At 39.7% G+C, this 16,788-nt stretch overlaps 1 protein-coding gene and 1 pseudogene across 1 annotated transcript; both read right to left on the bottom strand.

The window, feature by feature from the left end:
• Window positions 1–3,370: 3,370 nt before the first annotated feature.
• On the bottom strand, window positions 3,371–4,624 carry LOC150017958 (NADH dehydrogenase [ubiquinone] 1 alpha subcomplex subunit 1 pseudogene; annotated as a pseudogene).
• Window positions 4,625–5,050: 426 nt separating this feature from the next.
• Window positions 5,051–15,759, bottom strand: TRAF6 (TNF receptor associated factor 6). Its single transcript, XM_090262536.1, has 6 exons — window positions 15,447–15,759; window positions 12,263–12,413; window positions 11,407–11,565; window positions 9,759–9,830; window positions 7,714–7,791; window positions 5,051–6,121 (listed from the first exon to the last, which is right to left on the bottom strand). The coding sequence occupies exons 1-6, from the start codon at window positions 15,740–15,742 to the stop codon at window positions 5,252–5,254; spliced, it is 1,626 nt and encodes a 541-aa protein (XP_090118662.1). The 5' UTR covers window positions 15,743–15,759; the 3' UTR covers window positions 5,051–5,251.
• Between the last annotated feature and the right edge of the window lie 1,029 nt (window positions 15,760–16,788).

The raw sequence follows: 16,788 nt of genomic DNA, 5'->3' as shown, positions 1-16,788 counted from the left end.
TGACAAGACAGACGTAACGAAATGTTATCTGTAGATTCTAGGTGACGGATGTTCACTGTACAATTCTTTCAACATTTCTGCATGTTTGGAAAATTTCACAGTCAAGTGCTGGGGGAAAAAAAGCAAAAAAGATAACATCTATGCCTTACGACCTAAAACTGACACGACAAACTATCAGGAACTGGTCAGCTTTAACCAGTCTTTTCACCAGATGTTCATTATTCAATACCTGAGTGTGTTCTACATGCCAGGCACTGCGCTAAGTACAGGCTTTCAGCAGTGGACAGCGTCCCTGTCCCTCAGTGTTGTATTTATCATTTATCCCAACATTCTCCCGAGGCCTGCAGTAGAAAACTGTTATTAGGAGCTTCTAGGGCCTTCGTGGAATACAGGATTCCATGTGCCCTTCTCTCTACCAGCACTCTAGCTTCTTCCAAAAATCTACCTGGAAGAACGTGGGGATAAATGCAATTGGTCAGCAGAGGCAAGAAAGCTCTAAAGGGAGGTCCTTCTTTTCAGAGGAAGTGGCTCCGAAGCGGCATCCCAGATGTGTGTCGGTGACATCCCAGGAGCCAAAGTGCACCTATGTTCAGAGCCTCCAGTTTGAGAGCAGAGAACACCCTCCTTCCCTGTTGTCCTGAAGGATGGGTTAGCAACCTGCTGAGAAAGCCCTTTGGGAGAGAAAAAGAAGCGCCCACCTCCTCATTCCACAAAATGTTTCCCCCTGCTTAGAACTATTTTTCAGTATTTTATAATTTTATACTATCCACCCAGATTTTCAGGGAGCAGAGAGCTTTAAAACATGAAAGGCTGAGGAGACATTTAGCGAAAACAACGAGGCATGTCCTCGCAAGCGTCTGCCGTCCATCAACAGTGAAGGTTGAATTCCGTGTTACGATCTGCAGACGCCCATCCCATTTACGCTCATCGGATCCTCTCTCTGGACACGCTGGGAATTGGCAAGTGCCCACTCTGTTCTAGGTGCAACAGCGCAACTGTGACACTAGGTACCACTCATCATGTGAGCCTGAGAATTTAAAAAAATACGTATTTCAAAAGAAAAATACAAATGACTCTTCCCTTTTTCATTTCCTGAAGGCATTGCACTGCTTAGGAAGCAGGCGTCACAAAGACCCCTGATGATATTTTATAGAAAACAATGAGGTCAGCCAAGAAAAGGGCAGCAGTAACTGAATAAAGGGAGAGTACTTCAAAGTCTTAAGTTAGGGAAATCTCCCAAATAATTAAAAATGTTCTGGTTATCAGGGACTGGAGGAGTCTCTGGATAAAGGAATGAGAAGCAATTGCCCCTCCCTGAGAATGTATCCTAATCGCGTGCCTCGTTCACAAATATGCGCTTAGTTTATCTAAGACTCTCTGGCGTAAACACTCATGGAGGACAGTTTTATAATTTTATACCTACCACACAACTAACTGGGACAGATCATCCTGCATCTCCAGATGAGTCTAGCATTAAGGGGAAAATCTCACCTTTCATTCTATTTCACTTTTCTCTCTTCTATTTTTATTCCCCCAAATAAAAGGTGGTATTACAGCAGCGATTTTCCACCTTTTCCATCTCATGGCACAGATAAACTAATTACTAAAGTTCTGTGGAACACCAAAAACTGTATCTATATCTACTTTTTGCCAATCTGACCAAAAAATATGATATAATTTTGATTCATTCACACTGGATGGCTATTGTGCTGGCTATTATCATTTTTTAATTGGACAATCTGCCCTTGACTACTCCGGTGTTGCATGCTTTAAAAATTCTGTGGCACACCGTTGCGAACTGCTGTATGATGGTGCAGCCAGGAACTGTGACCGCTCCAGCACCACAGGAGAGAAGTACCAAACTGCACATCGACATCCTGACTCATTCTCCAACGGAAAAATATGTCTTGGGGAAAGTTTCATCCAACATTGGGTTGCATATGTCTGGGAAATGAGGAAATAATTTATTTTCAATTAAGCAATGTCCAACAATGATGTCAAGTGATAACTATGTTAAAAGGTTGATAAAATATAAATACATGGCCCAAATATTTGTAGGCAAACTGAATGAAAACCAGTATATTTCAGAGAGTGGGGCAGCAGATTTGAAAAACAGACCAGCTTTCCAGGAGAGACTTGTTTCTGAGTGGAAGTCTTTTAACAAATGTTTTTATTTGGAACGACAATTTGGTTGTTACAGTGTATGACTAGTATAAAATAAGTGACTGGTTTACTACAAAATGCCAAATGTTGAGGGTTAAAAAACTTGCTTATTAATATTAAGATGAGACCCGGCTGACAGACACTAAATTGAAGTAAAGTATTATGTCAGCAAAAAAGAAGTTAAAGCAATTTTCCACTAGCAAAAATCCTTTCGTGAGTATTGTTGACCTGCTGCTGGTTAGAACTTAATTTCTTAAAACAGTTTTATGGTTGGAGTGGGCCTTAGACACATCTAATCTAACTCCTTATTTTACAAATAGGAAACCTGAAGCTAAACAAAAAACTTTTCATTTGGATTAAGATTCCTGAGTAGGACAAAAAAGAAAAAGTAAAAAATCAAGCAGGAAATGACTCTTCAGTACTTAATACACAGCCATGCTTTTAATAGAAATTCAATGAGACTAGGAAGCTTTTAAATGTCATTTCCTTTTTTGATGGGGTTGAATGTTTTGTGGCCACTCTTAATTTTTTCTGATAAAAGTACATTTTTTAAAAATAGAAAATGTAAAACATACAAGAAAGCACAAAGAAAAGAAGTCATCAAATATTGTTTGCTTCTGGCTTTCTTCTAGCTACAAAAATAACTACCACTGACTTTGTAAATGGAATTCAACACCTAGTCCTTCATTGACACACAACGCTGGGGACCGCAGCGATACCGCTGCAATGGTTCTCAGGAGTGAGTGGGAAAGCAGGTGGCAGAGGGACACAAACCGCCAGCTGGTCCGTCGGTGGTACTGACAGAGGCACTGGGTACTCTGCATGACCTTTTCACTTTAGACATAAACCCACCAGAGCAGGAGCCTAAACGTGGGGGTAGGGAGGGAGGATAGAGAGGTAAGTAAAGGGGAAGGTCAAAGTGATCTTTCCAGGCTGGGTCTGCCTGAGACCGAAAGCATTCTTCCCCACAGTCTCTTGAGTTCCTCTTAAGATTAAGGTTTATCTTTTCTTTTTAAAAAAATTTGTATTAAATTTATCGGGGTGACATTCATTAGCAAGAGTATACAGTTTTCAAGTGTACTTTCTATAACACATGATCTGTATGTTGCATTGTGTGGGCAACACTCGAAGTCAAATCCTCTGCCATCACCATGGATCTCGCCCCCGTAACTACCATTGCCTCTGGCATCCACCCTACTGTTGTACCTATGAGTTTCAGTTTTATATCCCACTTATGTGTGAGATCACATGGTTCTTAGATTTTTTTGAGGCTGATCTTTAACTGGTCAGGGGGCTGTGATCTGGCTTCTCTGGAGATACAGTACCGTCTTTCATGACCACACAACTTTAAACAGCCTTGTGTAAACAGCATAGTGTAGGGGTCCTCCTAGATGCTTAAAATTTTTTTTATTACACACTACATAATACACTGCATGCCCTTCAAGCAGGGGTAGATGAGCATAACTGAGTTATTTTTCATCAATCAGGAAAATGCTTCCTTAATCAATGTTCTCTAAATCCCTTGACACATAGTAACGATAAGCTCCAGAGACGAGGCTATCTCTTTCCATCACAGTCCATTGATATGAATAATAGGCAACCCCCTTTCTCCCTGCCCCCATTAGTGAACCTGGGGTGTGCGCAGTGGCAACTCCAGGGATGAGTAAACACATGCCTGTGCCAGTGACCCCTAGGAGAATCTCGAACCACATCGTGGCAAGGTTACCAAAGCCCTTAGATTCTTGGTAAGAGCCCATCCTAGGTGGGGGCACCCCGAGAACTAGATTTCACCATATTTAATACCTGTAGGCCTTTAACAAATACATAATGGCACAGAAATCATCTCTATTAGGAACATTTTGTCACTTCAATAAATTCGACATGATCCACCTCGGTTATGACCTGTTGAACTGCAGCAACTGCTCGAGCTAAGTCCGGATGTCACCACTGTGACTTCCAACCCTAGTCTGGTGGCCTCTCAGGTATCACCAATGATCTCTCATGTATTAAGAAATTGTGCTTTTAGAAAATCAATTTTGTTCTACTTAACTGAATGAAACCAGAGGGTGTTCCAAAGAGCTGACAATTTCTGGCTCAAACAGCCTTTGCTACCACCCATTAGAGGACTAGTTGAGCCCATTTCAGTTTTTAGGTTGGGGATTATATGTGTGCGTCTCCTTGTCCTACAAGTATTCAGCACCAGAGAACATAAGCAGGGCTGTGGAGTTCTCTCTGCATTGAACAGACAAAAAGGGATTTATATAATAGTGTAAGACTGAGCCGTTGGTACTCACGATTGCATTCTAAATTCTGAAGATGCTACTTTGTAGCCTCAAAGAAATATGTAGGCAAGGTAGAATGAAACACTTGAACGAGAATTATTCAACAGACAACATGTTCACACTAAGTACGTAAGGTTGTATTTAGGGTTTAAAGTAGGTCCTGAGTATCCCTAGTAACACCCCAGGGTGGGGGGGGGGGGGGCAGGGGAAGGGTGGAGGGAAATGGGGTGAATGAGAACTTACACTTCCCAAGGATTAAAGTTCAAATCCTCTGACATCTACTGGAGGTCAAATAAAATGAGAACTCAACTTTATAGCAGTAACTTCTTGCTGGAACCAGCACAAGGCAGTAGTGATTCTCAAATTTAATATATTACATATAATACTATAAAAATAAGCTGAAGTTTTAAGGAATGTCCATTACTATTAAAAGGTTTGAGTTCTACTACTCCAACCCTGGGCTTCTGACAGTAGAACATTCTGGAGCAAACGCCCCTGAAAACACAACAGAGAGGTATACTAACTGACAAAGAGCTGCTGTGATATCCCGCAGGCACTTCGGGTGTAACAATTGTGAAAAAGCGTGGAACACGTAAGATGGAGGAGAAACTGCGGTAGGTATGTATGACAGACACAAGTGGCACGTGACCTCCCACGCCACATTCACTGGGGGGTAGTCCACCTTTCTCATATATATATTGTTTTGGATTGTTTGTTTGTTTACATATTATTATTGAAAACAAGGCAAGGCACTGCTTTCTCCAGACAAGCTTTTAAACACCAACAAACAAACAAATGAGGGGATGCTATACCCCCGCATCAGTGCTCCGTGGCTGGAAACCCTCCCTTCGGAGACTACCCATGTCGAAACGAGTAGTGACCTCACAGCGTACTAATAAAGTGTCATCCTTAATGAAGGTCCTCTGTCTGAGGGCTTCCAGATGCATAAAAGTCACATAGCCAAAACCTTTCGGGTTCCGTGGGATTGTGGGTCTCTGGAAGGCAAGCAGCTCTGGCTTGGCATCCATGATCTCCTCATGGTTTTGCCTTACAGGCGCTTCCGACTGGTCGAGAATTGTAAGGCGTATTGTACCCTGGAAGGGCCAAGGGAGGTGGCTGTCATACTCGCCCTGCATCGTGTGGACAAAGAGGGATATGTAGTTCGCACAGCGCTGAGCAGTCGGTAACTGAAGGTGCAGGCGCATGCAGAGCTTGTACCCAGGTTTGCCTGTGTAGAAGCCGGGGCTATGAATGACAACAGGTTTCTCCTCTTCTTGAGATTTCAAGTGCATCCCAAAATTCCCAATCTTCCAGATGTAAATCCCATTGCACTGCTGTGCTTCTATTTCAGCAACTTTGTCCTCAAGGGTTCGAATGGTGCGTTTGAGCTCACTTACGTACATGCTCTGAGTTTCCATTTTGGCAGTCAGCTCCCGGATTTGATGATCTTGTCTTACAAGGCGACTCTCTAATTGCTGAATGGTTTCTTGGAAATTCTGGACCTCTGGGTGACACCCAGAGGAGACCCGGGACAGAGAGGCAGAATCGTATGGCAGCATGTCGCGCTGAGGCCTGGGAGCTACGGCAAGGTTTAAACTCTGAACAGCCTGGGCCAACATTCTCATGTGTGACTGAGTATTCTCTTGTAGGTGGCGTGCCAAGTGAATCCTCTGCATCTAAAAATCAAGCACAAGCTTAAATGCTGGGAATAGATGCTTTGAGGACTAGGAAAGGGACCCAGCCAAGCCCAGTGAAAGGTTTCTAAGTAGCATCACCATTTCCCTCAATCTCCTGCAACCTCTCTGTCTCCATCAGATTCTCCATCCAATGACATGATCTCGCCTCTTAATTTGCTGGAAAATCTGAGGCCAACTGCTGAGTATGCTCCCATCTTTCATTCAGATCAACTTCCCTCCCACGTATAGAAGTATCAGGATCCGCACCCATCCTTCTCTTCTGACTCAGAGGGGACTCTCTTCTTGTCCAAGATCAATGCCTCACCTGGTCTCTTAAATGGCACCCACCCCTTTCAACACCTCAGGTGCTGCTCAGTTATCTCCTTCTTTATCTTCAAACATTCTCTCCCCCTAAATCTCTCCCTCAGAATATAATTATTAGTAAGACTTTCCCATTAAAAAAAGGCAAACCTCTCTATTGATCTCGTGTCTCCCTCTAGCTAATACCATTTTATCCTTCTTCCCTTTATAACCAAGAGTAGTCTACCTGCACTGTCCCCAATTACTCATTTATTTCACAGATCCATTGCCAATTAGAATCTTTCCTGTCTTCATACTCTTCTCAGGTCATCAAGAACACTGTAATTATTATATAAAAAACTCTTGGTGTAACAATTTCTATTATAAGAATAATTCATGTATATTATATAAAAAAGAAAATATAGATGATCAAAAAGAAAATAAGTTACCTATTATATCTCACTTAACTATTATTGTTCTGATAGATTTCATTCAAGTCTTTTTCCTTATGCACACAAATACAGAATTTGCCCACAAAATGAAATCATACTATATACAATTTGCTCCTTCTATTCTTTAAAATTATTAACACATTGTATGCGGGCATTTTGTGCCGACGCATCATGGTGGGAGCAGGAGATTTTTTGACATATGTGTGCAAATTTTGTTGTTACGTAAAATCACTATAAACTGAAAACTACTCTGAATTTTTTCTATGAAACTTTTGATTTTCTTACCTTAGAATGTATTCTTCATTGTTATTATAAAAGATAAAGGCAGTCTATGCACAGTTTGCAAAAAATGTAATTTTCCGTGTCCCGCATACAATGTGTTAAATGCATGCTTATTGTAAAAAAAGTCAGATAAAAAAACATAACGGAAAAGCAAAAGTGTAATTGTACTCTCCAGAAAGAACGACTTTTAATAAATAATGATCTATCGGACAGCTGACACAAATGATCACTAGTCTTGAAATGACTTTTGCAGACTACCGCAAGACCTTCTCCTTGCCTGGGTCATCAAATTCTAAGACGGTTCACCATAGCTCATTCCCGGGTTAACTTCTCTTTCCTGGGCACACTCACCCTATGATCTCAATCATATACCTTCCATTCCTCATTAAGTACTTCCACAGATCAATATTCTGAGTTGCAATTTCTCTTTGGAGCTTAACACTATACACAATGCGTGTCAGCCACCTCCATTTGCACTGCTCTTCTCTGCTGCACCCTATGACTGCATTTGCTTGATCTATATTTAAGAAGTAAAAGAAAAGCAAAGAAACACCTCACCTTTTCATGGCAACCAAAAGTACTAAATGTGCATGGAATTGGGGCTGTAGGACAGTCTAGATCAAAATGGTTAGGCATCTGCAAACAAAAACAAAGGTTGAAAATGTTTTCCCCTGAATATCATGTTCTAGTTTGATGAGACCACACTTGAAATAAAGGTCTGTGTTTCATTTCAATGAAATCATGTATTATCTGTGGCACCATCACAATAGGAGAGTCAAATAGTTGCAACAGAAACCAGGTAGCCCCAAAATATTAAAAATATATTTACTTCTAAAGTCACAGAGAAAGAAAATATCAACATCTCATTTCACCCCTCCATATCACACAAAATTTATTTCAGGAAAATGGATTTGTTCCCATTGCTGGAAATTGGAACCCTCTAGTGGCATTTTAAAGAAAAAGCACCTTCTAATGTCAGCCTCAACTACAAACTTAACCAAGGGCTCTCACTGTGGACCAGGCCAGTAATAGGGACCAGTCAATGGTATGCATTAAAGCCACAGGCTATAACCAGTACCTCCCTCATGACCACCTTTCCTAAATCTCTTTAACTTTTGTTAACCAGGGCATATTTTGGCTATCACAGGGAGGCTCAGATGTTAGAAGACATTTTAAGCATGTTAATAAAAGTTCTAAAGAAATGTCTCAGCTTCTGCTTGGGAGACTCTAAAACAGTCTTTAAGGAGAGATCCATTATGGAGAGTAACATTCTTTGAAACTAGTAGCAAATTCCCTTTAGAAATTTAAGTTAGCTATAGTCATAGATATTTTAAGCAAAAATGACATTAGAGGCCATTCAACCCAATCCTTCGATTTTGCATAATCCAGAACAGTGGTAGGCAAAATTTTTTGTAAAGGTCTGAGAGTAAATGTTTTCAGCTTTGCAGGTGCTATGGTCTCTGTCCCAAGTACTCAACTCTTCTACCGTGGCAGAAAACCAGCCACATATGGGCATGGCTGAGTCCCAATACAACTCATTTATAACAACAGGCAGTAAGCCAGATTTGACTGGCAGGCTGGTTTGCTGATCCCTTATCTAGAATGTCAGCATTCTTGCCAGAGATCAAGCAGGCAAGTCATTGGCACAACCAGGGTCAAAACCTAGGTTTTCTGACTCTTGACTTACGATTTTTTCCTACATTAAGTTTTATTTTTGTTGGGTTTTCTATGTGCTGAATGGTTTCATTTAAATATTACAATAGAGTAAAAAGAAAAACCAGGGAGGTGAGGCCTCATAAGCAAAAGAAAATGTTTGACACCTTCAAATTAATGCTTTGTTGGAAAAACAAAACAAAACTATAGGACTCCGTTAAGATAAACGGGGAAGTTGAGTTGAGTGACAGGTTTTGCATAATTGCAGCTAGTAAGGTAATCAATCATGATCTCTGGGTTTGCAGATTTCATGGGTGTATAAATAGTGACTAATATTCAAATTTTGTGGGTAAGTTCCCCAAATGTCATAAGAGAGCAATCTGATGGAGTTTTCCTATCTCTATTAATAACACGAATGTAGTTTTCTACTGTCCCTGATGCTGCCGCCGCCGCCCTCAGTGGCCTACAGGATGGCTGGTCAGCGGGCTACGGGTCCTGGGAGGCTCAGGACCTCCCAGTAGGTCTCGGGGCCCATGAGGACAAATAAGGTTCTGCTGCTGAGCAGACCTTCCTTCACTATCCCTTCAGCTAGTCTCTGGATACCTAAGATCCTTATTTCACGGTGTGTAAATATGTGTTCCTTAAGGTGGTTTTCTCTTTAAATGGGGATTTTGACTATTTTGTATCTTAAAATTACCTGGCTTTGTCTGGAATTTTTATAAATATACATACACATGGGTATTAAGTTAATGACTTTAAGTACTTAGAGAAGGCTAAGTATTTTGTTCTTTCTGAAAGTATGTATTATATTAATTTATATGACACATTTTCACATAGTTCTAACACTTCTTCAACCTGTATTCATTTGCCTTATTGATTTAATTAAAATCCTAACTCATTTCTTTAATCTCTTTATGGAAATACTCATTTATGAAAGGGCATCATTATACCTGCTCTCTGATGAGTATGGTACTGCAGTATTCACAGATGACATTGGCCAAAGGACAGCTCTGGTCATGGACCTGAATTTTATTAGAGAAATAAAAGCAAAGCATGAGAAAATCTGAAAAAGTAAAAACCTATTTTTATAAAAGTAATTCTTTCACTATAAACAAATTGAGGACATTGGTGTGTGTAAAAAAAAAAAAAAAAGTGAGAATAATATATAAAAGTTATTCTCTCTCCTTTTGCCAGTATAGTAATGAGATAAATCTCTCATTTCAGCTCTTTAAAAAAATATAGCAATACACAAAAGAGACTCTATTTTATATCGCTTCTTTTACCCTGAGGCAGCATTTGTGACTAGTTTGGGCACCATTTACCAACACTGTAGTTCTCCAAAGGCATTCTTCCAAAAACTTCCAGCAGCATCACACTGAGTTCAATAAAACTCTTAGCAGGAGTGTTAAGGGACAGAAGCAGTATTAGGGCAGGAGGTTTCGGTGCCTGGTTCTCACAGGCCCTGGAAGGGGAAACCCTGTTTTCTAAAATACAATGGATTTAAGAAATAATTCACCCTCCAGGTTAAGTCTATTTACTTTATTTAAGTTTAGGAAGACATCAATTCTAATGATGCGTTAGACTTCTCCCATTTATAGCAAATTAGCTGTTTTTGACTATTTCATCAGCTGAATGAGTATAATATGCTTGATTTCATAAGAAAGTAGGAAAAATTACCAAAATAAACTGAAATAAAATTTAAGGAAGTATTTTCATAGCTATAAAAGTATATAAGTTATATGGAGGTTATTTTAATAAAGAACACAGGATGGGTATCCAGGACTAGGACCTCAGCCCTAGCTTTCCCATTACGATAGTAATATAAAATTACTTAACTTCTTTACACCTAGGTTTCTGAATGAAAAAAACTGCTCTATCATCAGGATGCTGCCTGGTGCCATGAAGTTTCTTTTTAAAGGTAAATATTTTAATTGAAGTATAACATGTTTACAGAAAAGTGAATTTATTATATGTATATAACTCAGTGAATTATCACCAAAAAACACACACCATGGGATTTAAAATATTTTCCATAAAAATCTTAACAAGCCCTTCTTGTTCAAAGAGTAAAGCATATGTCTTACACAGCAATCATTCTACTTGTTTTCTCTAATCCAAGACTGGCAATTAAATACCGCACAGGAAAGTAGATCAGCACATGTCTGTCCTGGAAGGTTTTGCTATTTGCAGATCTACTGCAGTGGTAAGCAGTATAAACAATGTTTTCTAAGACAGACAGACAAATATAAACCCTACATTTATTTTATTTACTAAAATAGTTTAGTGAACTTAGTTTCTTAAAAATCAACCTTTCCACAACTGATAATATCGACTCACATTTGGAGTAACATCCTCATCTACGGCAAAACCCCTCAAATGTACATTAAAAAATAATCTAATGCCCTTGGCTCGGTAGCTCAGTTGGTTAGAGCATTGTCCTGATACGCCAAGTCTGCAGGTTCAATCCCCAGTCAGAGCACATACATCAACCAATGAAAGTATAAGTGAAACAACAAATTGATGTCCTTCTCTCCCTCTCTAATATCAATAAAAACAAAATTTAAGTAGTGGAATTAACAAATCCATGTTAGTACATGCCTCTTTATCTTCAAATGCCATCGACATAGCACAATTTATACAAGAAACCTGTCTCCTTGGACACTCCTTGAGAATGTGAATATTAAGGTGGCACTTTTGGAAGAGATGCTGGCATTGGGGACAGTTCATAAGAGCAAACTCACAATGTACTTGATGATCCTATAATAAGGAAAAAAAAATTGATTAGTACCTGCCAATCCTTAAGAAATCTCCTAAATATAAATATAATCTCTTCTGAGTATACACTGTTCCCTCTCAAAACAGTCACTCCTTCACCAGGAGATAAATAAAGGGGGCAAATATGTTTTAAACAATTTTGAATAGATGACAAACAATATTTAATTTCTCATAAAACCACCAAGGCAAAAACAAATTTACTCAATTAAAAAGGAAATTCTTTTACCTGACTGCTTCAGTTAACCTCAAGGTTTAGAAGGATATCATTTAGTTCATACTAAAATGCACAATTTAGAAAAAGAGAAAAATATAATGCGGGTACTAAGATGACTACACGAGACTTGTTGCTTATTTCAAAATGTGAGAAATGAAGTTATGGGATTAAAATGTGACATCTGTATTTAAAAATGCTCTTCAGTTTTATAGCAAATAATGTACCCCCCCCAATAAAACTTGAAGAATACTGATTTCTTTATTATCATTCAGCAAAGCCAGAGTAGCTGGTTTGAGAAATTTATAGTTTCTACTTATATTTATATCCAATAGTGAAAGGGTTGAGACCTTATTAAGCAGTTATTATATGCTAGGCACCGGCAATACAGAGATGGACACAGCAAAGTCTCTGTTCTCTAGGTACTGCCTTGTCTATATGCTGATGGCTAGAACATAACTTGAATACCTCAAGATGTCTCAGTTCCATCTTGTGCAAACAGCCTCCATTTGGACACTTCACCATCAGAGAGAGAATCTCTCGTTTTGCAAAATTGTCAGGAAACAGTTGACTTTCCAGGAGTGTTTCATTATCAACTGGACATTTGTGACCTGCATCCCTAAGAGAAACAAGTAAGATACATACATTTAGTAGATTTAAACAAACATTAACATAAAAAAATGCAAACAACTTTAATTCACTGCATATAAATTCTCCATTTACTATTTCCGATGGAAAATAATTTAACACATTACATTTCATAATATTATGGGGCAGGGGTGGAGGTGCGTGGCCCTTGTCCTTTTATGGACAGTCCATGAGCTGTTCTTTTACACAATGTATACAACTAGTGCCATATTGGTTACCTATCAAAAACGATGGGATTTGAGATTGTGGAATAGGTTTCAACCAAAAAAATTAGAAAAATTAACTGAATAAAGTCATACTTTGATTGTCATAAAGTGCAGTAAAGGTCAAGGATGGACATTTTGCAGTCTGGCAGGCCTCGTTCTGTGAGCAGCTGTACAACATGCTAGTGAGAGAAACTAAGTATGCTGCTCACAATACCAGTAACATGTCTACAGTGTATTCCTCAGTCATAAGTAAAGTTAAACCAATTAGAAGTACCTACAAGCCCACATTTTAAGGTTTACTCTGAATAGTCATCCTAACTCTCTGGGTCATGAACAATGAAAGTTTTCCTTTATTTTTATGTCAAGGGTACATCTGAGTGGGGAGTTAAAGGACCTCTATTTTCTCCTCCCAGTGGTGTGGTGGTTATCTCATCTTATGATGAGAAAAACCATGCTTAGGAGGTTTGGGAGTCTGTTCACTTCCCTTCACTTTTTGGGAGGTCTCCATCTTCACTCACAAAATGTGGGAGGTCAGGTGGGCTACAGAAGCGTGCGCCTGTCACGCAAGCACGTGCTGAGACCTGTGTGGCAGCCAACAGCGGTGACTGCTGTGGTAGGTAAATGGGGGCTGGAAATGGGGTCTGCCGTCAGGTGCCTCAGAGCTCAGACAGGTGAGAGGCTCAGTCGAGCTCTAATGTTATTAGTACTCTGCCAAATATTTGATGAGAAGAAGAGAAAACTATAAACAAATTTATTGAAATATGTACCCAAAACCTAAGTGACAGATGTCTAAGAGAAAATAAATGTATAAAGTCAACTGGAACCATTATCTAGAACAAATGGAATTAGATTAACATGTATTTTGATTTTCTGCATGACTATCTGGGTAAGAAATTTCTAAGCTATTCCTTTAAGAACATCAGAGTCAAAGTACTAGTTATTTGTTGCCAAGAGGGAGGTGGAAAAAAATGCCTCAGATTTCCTTTCATGGGTTTTACTTCCTTTTCAGACCACTGTCCATTACTTTCATGAATACCTTGCTATTAAAAAACTGCAAAAGATTAGCTACATTCTTGGGCACAGTGACACTTGGTAAAATATTGTACCTCTCTCTGTCTACAAAAAATCCACAATCCATAATATTGTATGTACAACCTACTAAGACTGAAACATAAAGAAATAGAAAATCTGAACATGCTGATTACTGATGAGAGTAAATCAGTAATCAAAAACCTTCTAATATAAAACAGTGCAAGAGCAGATGGCTTCACTGCCGAATTCCACCAAACATTTAGTGAAGAATTAACTCCTTCCTAAACTCTTTCAAAAAATGGAAGAGGAGGGAACATTTCCTGACTCGTTTTATGACATTAGCATTACCCTGATACCAAAACCAGACAAGGACACAAGAAAAGAAAGTCAATCTAAAAGTACAAAGAGAAAAATTTATAAAATAGGGAGTAGCCAGCTTAACTAACTTACAAATGATTTCACCAACATAACGATGCTTATTTATTAAAGAACATAAAATCCTCCCACTTCTTCCAATGTTTTTTTGTTTTTGTTTTTGTTCTGTACAGAACTCCTTAGCCACCTAAAATAGTCCCATCTAATACTTCTGAATTATAGTAAAATGTCTTTATTTCTTGGGAGATGAACTTGAACCATTTGTGGAAATCCCACGTACATTCATCCAGTAAAGTGACCAGGACTCAGTGAGCACTCAGTGTGTCAGGCACACAGGAAAGACCCAGAAATGGAACGGAGCTCAACCCCTGCGCTCCAAGAGCCTGCTGCCCACGTAGGTAAGAGGGACTGGGCATGTGGCAGGAGACGGGGGGAGGGACGGGGGAGGCATGCTCTGGTACAAACAACGCAGCCAGGGTACCTCTAAGGGGTGAGATCTGAGCCCCAGTGGAGGGAGTAAAAGCTGGTAGCTGGGCAGTTAACTGAAGTCAGAAAGTTCTAAACAGAGAGAACAAGTAAAGCTGACTCCCCAAGGCAGGAGCATGCTTGACATGTTGAAGGAACAGCAAAGAGTGAACTGGTGGAAGGAAGAGCGCAGTCGAGAGGGGGTAGGAAAACAGGTTATGGATCTATCAGACAGGGCCTAACAAGCACTTTGGCTTTTTCTTCCAGATGACCTGCCGCAATGTGCTCAGCAGAGATGACATCACCTTACTTATTTAACCAGGCTCACTCTGGCTGCTATATTGAGAACATTCTGGAAGAAGGCAAGGGCAGAAGCAGGGAGGCCTGTGACAGAACTAATGGTGACTCAGAACAGGGCAGTAGCAGTGAAGGCAGTGAGAAGGGACTGAATTTTGGGTATATTAGAAAGGTAGAGTCATCGATTAATACTTTCTTTAAAAATACTGGTTATTTTACAGTTGTCCACAGATATCAGATAACAAACAGAATTTAATCTGTGGCTAAAGTCATAATAACTGGTCAATTATGATCAATTAAATCAGCATTCTTTGTATGGTCGAGATGATCATATTCTATCATTTAAGGGAGATTTATTTTATATTATTTTCTTAAAGCATAGAGAACTTATTTACTTATTATTTATGCACTGGAGGGCCAGAGAAAGGCAGGAGACAGAAATGACTTTTCCTACCACAGTAGAAGCTATGGTTAGAATGTCGATGCCTCAAGCTTCTGTCCCGGGTTCTTTCTCCCCGAGTAGCTTTTTATGCATAAGACTACTCTCTTGGGTTGTCCCGTGTTCTGTGTAATACTGTTCTCTGTATTTGGCTCTGTTAGAGGACATGGTTCACTCGCCTGTCACGTACCTTATTGACTTGATGATGCAGGCTTTGCAGAACCGATGGCCGCACGGTGTTTGCACTGCTTCCCGTAACGCCATCAGGCAGATGGGGCATTCGTACTTGCTTTCCAGGGGCGGGTCAAACTCCACGTCGTATCCCTGGATCTCTTCCATGAACGAGCTGGAGAGAGTCCCTGTGCTGGCAGTCCCGCTCACGCTGTCGTCTTTGGCCGCGGCACCGCAGGAGCTGGCCATGGCAGCACAGCAGTCACTTTCAGATTGGCTGGACACACAGCTGTCCTCACAGTTTAACAGACTCATAGTAACGAGATTACCGATTGCTCTGTAGAAACAGCAAGAAAAAAAAATGCCTTCACATATATATACACGCACATCACAGCTCATCCATGCAGGTCACCTCTTAGTTAATATACATGAGCTGCGTTAATATTATGTATGAAAAACTTTCAAAGTTTTTGAGCTTTACTTCATGACTACTATTTTATAATAAGTAAAGGAGTTCAAGATCTAGTAGGCAGATAGAAAAGTTAAAAGAAGAAATCAGCTCAGTTGTAATACTTAGCTATATCACAATTATCTGCTATATCACTAATTTCTGATTCCTGTGACTGAAGTCAAGAATTTAATTTTTATATCTTCGGTACTCAGCACAAGATCTTTCACATAATAGATGTTCATTAGGCATCTGATGAAGAAGTTAATTATGCAGCTCTAGGTCCTTCAAGTGTTTTGAGCTCAAGGGAACAGTAGGACCAGCAGGGAGCACAACGAAGAGCAATATACAAGGGATCAGATGATCACAGGCAGCTATTAGGTGTGTGATCTGGGGCAACTTAACTATTTGGACTTTGGTTTCTTCTTCTGGACCTAAAATCCATGAGTGCTTCCAAATGTTCAGTGTGGAGATTCCTATTATGCAGAGAGAATAAAATGGAAAAAGTATATTTGTATATCCTTCTGCTTTCAGTCATGTCAAATGACCACATTCCATTATTGGACAGGAAAAACAAGTGAAGTTTTGTTTGCCTATGGAAAACTATTGCTTTCATGGGTAGGTTGATGCCTTCAAATTCTAAATCATATGACGCTTTTGAGTGAGAAAGGAGGAAAAGGGAAAAAAGTGGGTCAACTGTAACAGCATAATCAATAAAATATACTTAAAAAAGAGAGGTCTTCAACTTTTCACATTACTCCTTTCCTTTCCTTTTCCCTCCCCTCCCCTTTCCTCTTTCTTTTCTTCCTTCCTTCCTTCCTTCCTTCCTTCCTTCCTTTTTCTTTCTTTCCTTCTTTCTCTCTTTCCTCCCTCCCTCCCTTCTTCCCTTCCGTCCTTTCTCTCTCTCTCCTTT

The sequence above is a fragment of the Furipterus horrens genome, unplaced genomic scaffold, assembly GCF_987537825.1.
Source record: "Furipterus horrens unplaced genomic scaffold, mFurHor1.1.pri manual_scaffold_2, whole genome shotgun sequence".
Classification (NCBI taxonomy): Eukaryota; Metazoa; Chordata; class Mammalia; order Chiroptera; family Furipteridae; genus Furipterus; species Furipterus horrens.
The sequence above is the reverse complement of the archived record's forward strand: the minus strand, read 5'-3'. Positions and strand labels throughout refer to the sequence as shown.

Excerpts from the sequence above, each read along its gene's own strand:
- TRAF6 (XM_090262536.1), bottom strand. The coding sequence starts at position 15,742 with ATGAGTCTGTTAAACTGTGAGGACAGCTGTGTGTCCAGCCAATCTGAA. Across the intron at positions 12,414-15,446 it reads TGCATCATCAAGTCAATAAG|GGATGCAGGTCACAAATGTC; the intron begins GTACGTGACAGG and ends TGTTTCTCTTAG. Across the intron at positions 11,566-12,262 it reads TGGAACTGAGACATCTTGAG|GATCATCAAGTACATTGTGA; the intron begins GTATTCAAGTTA and ends TCCTTATTATAG.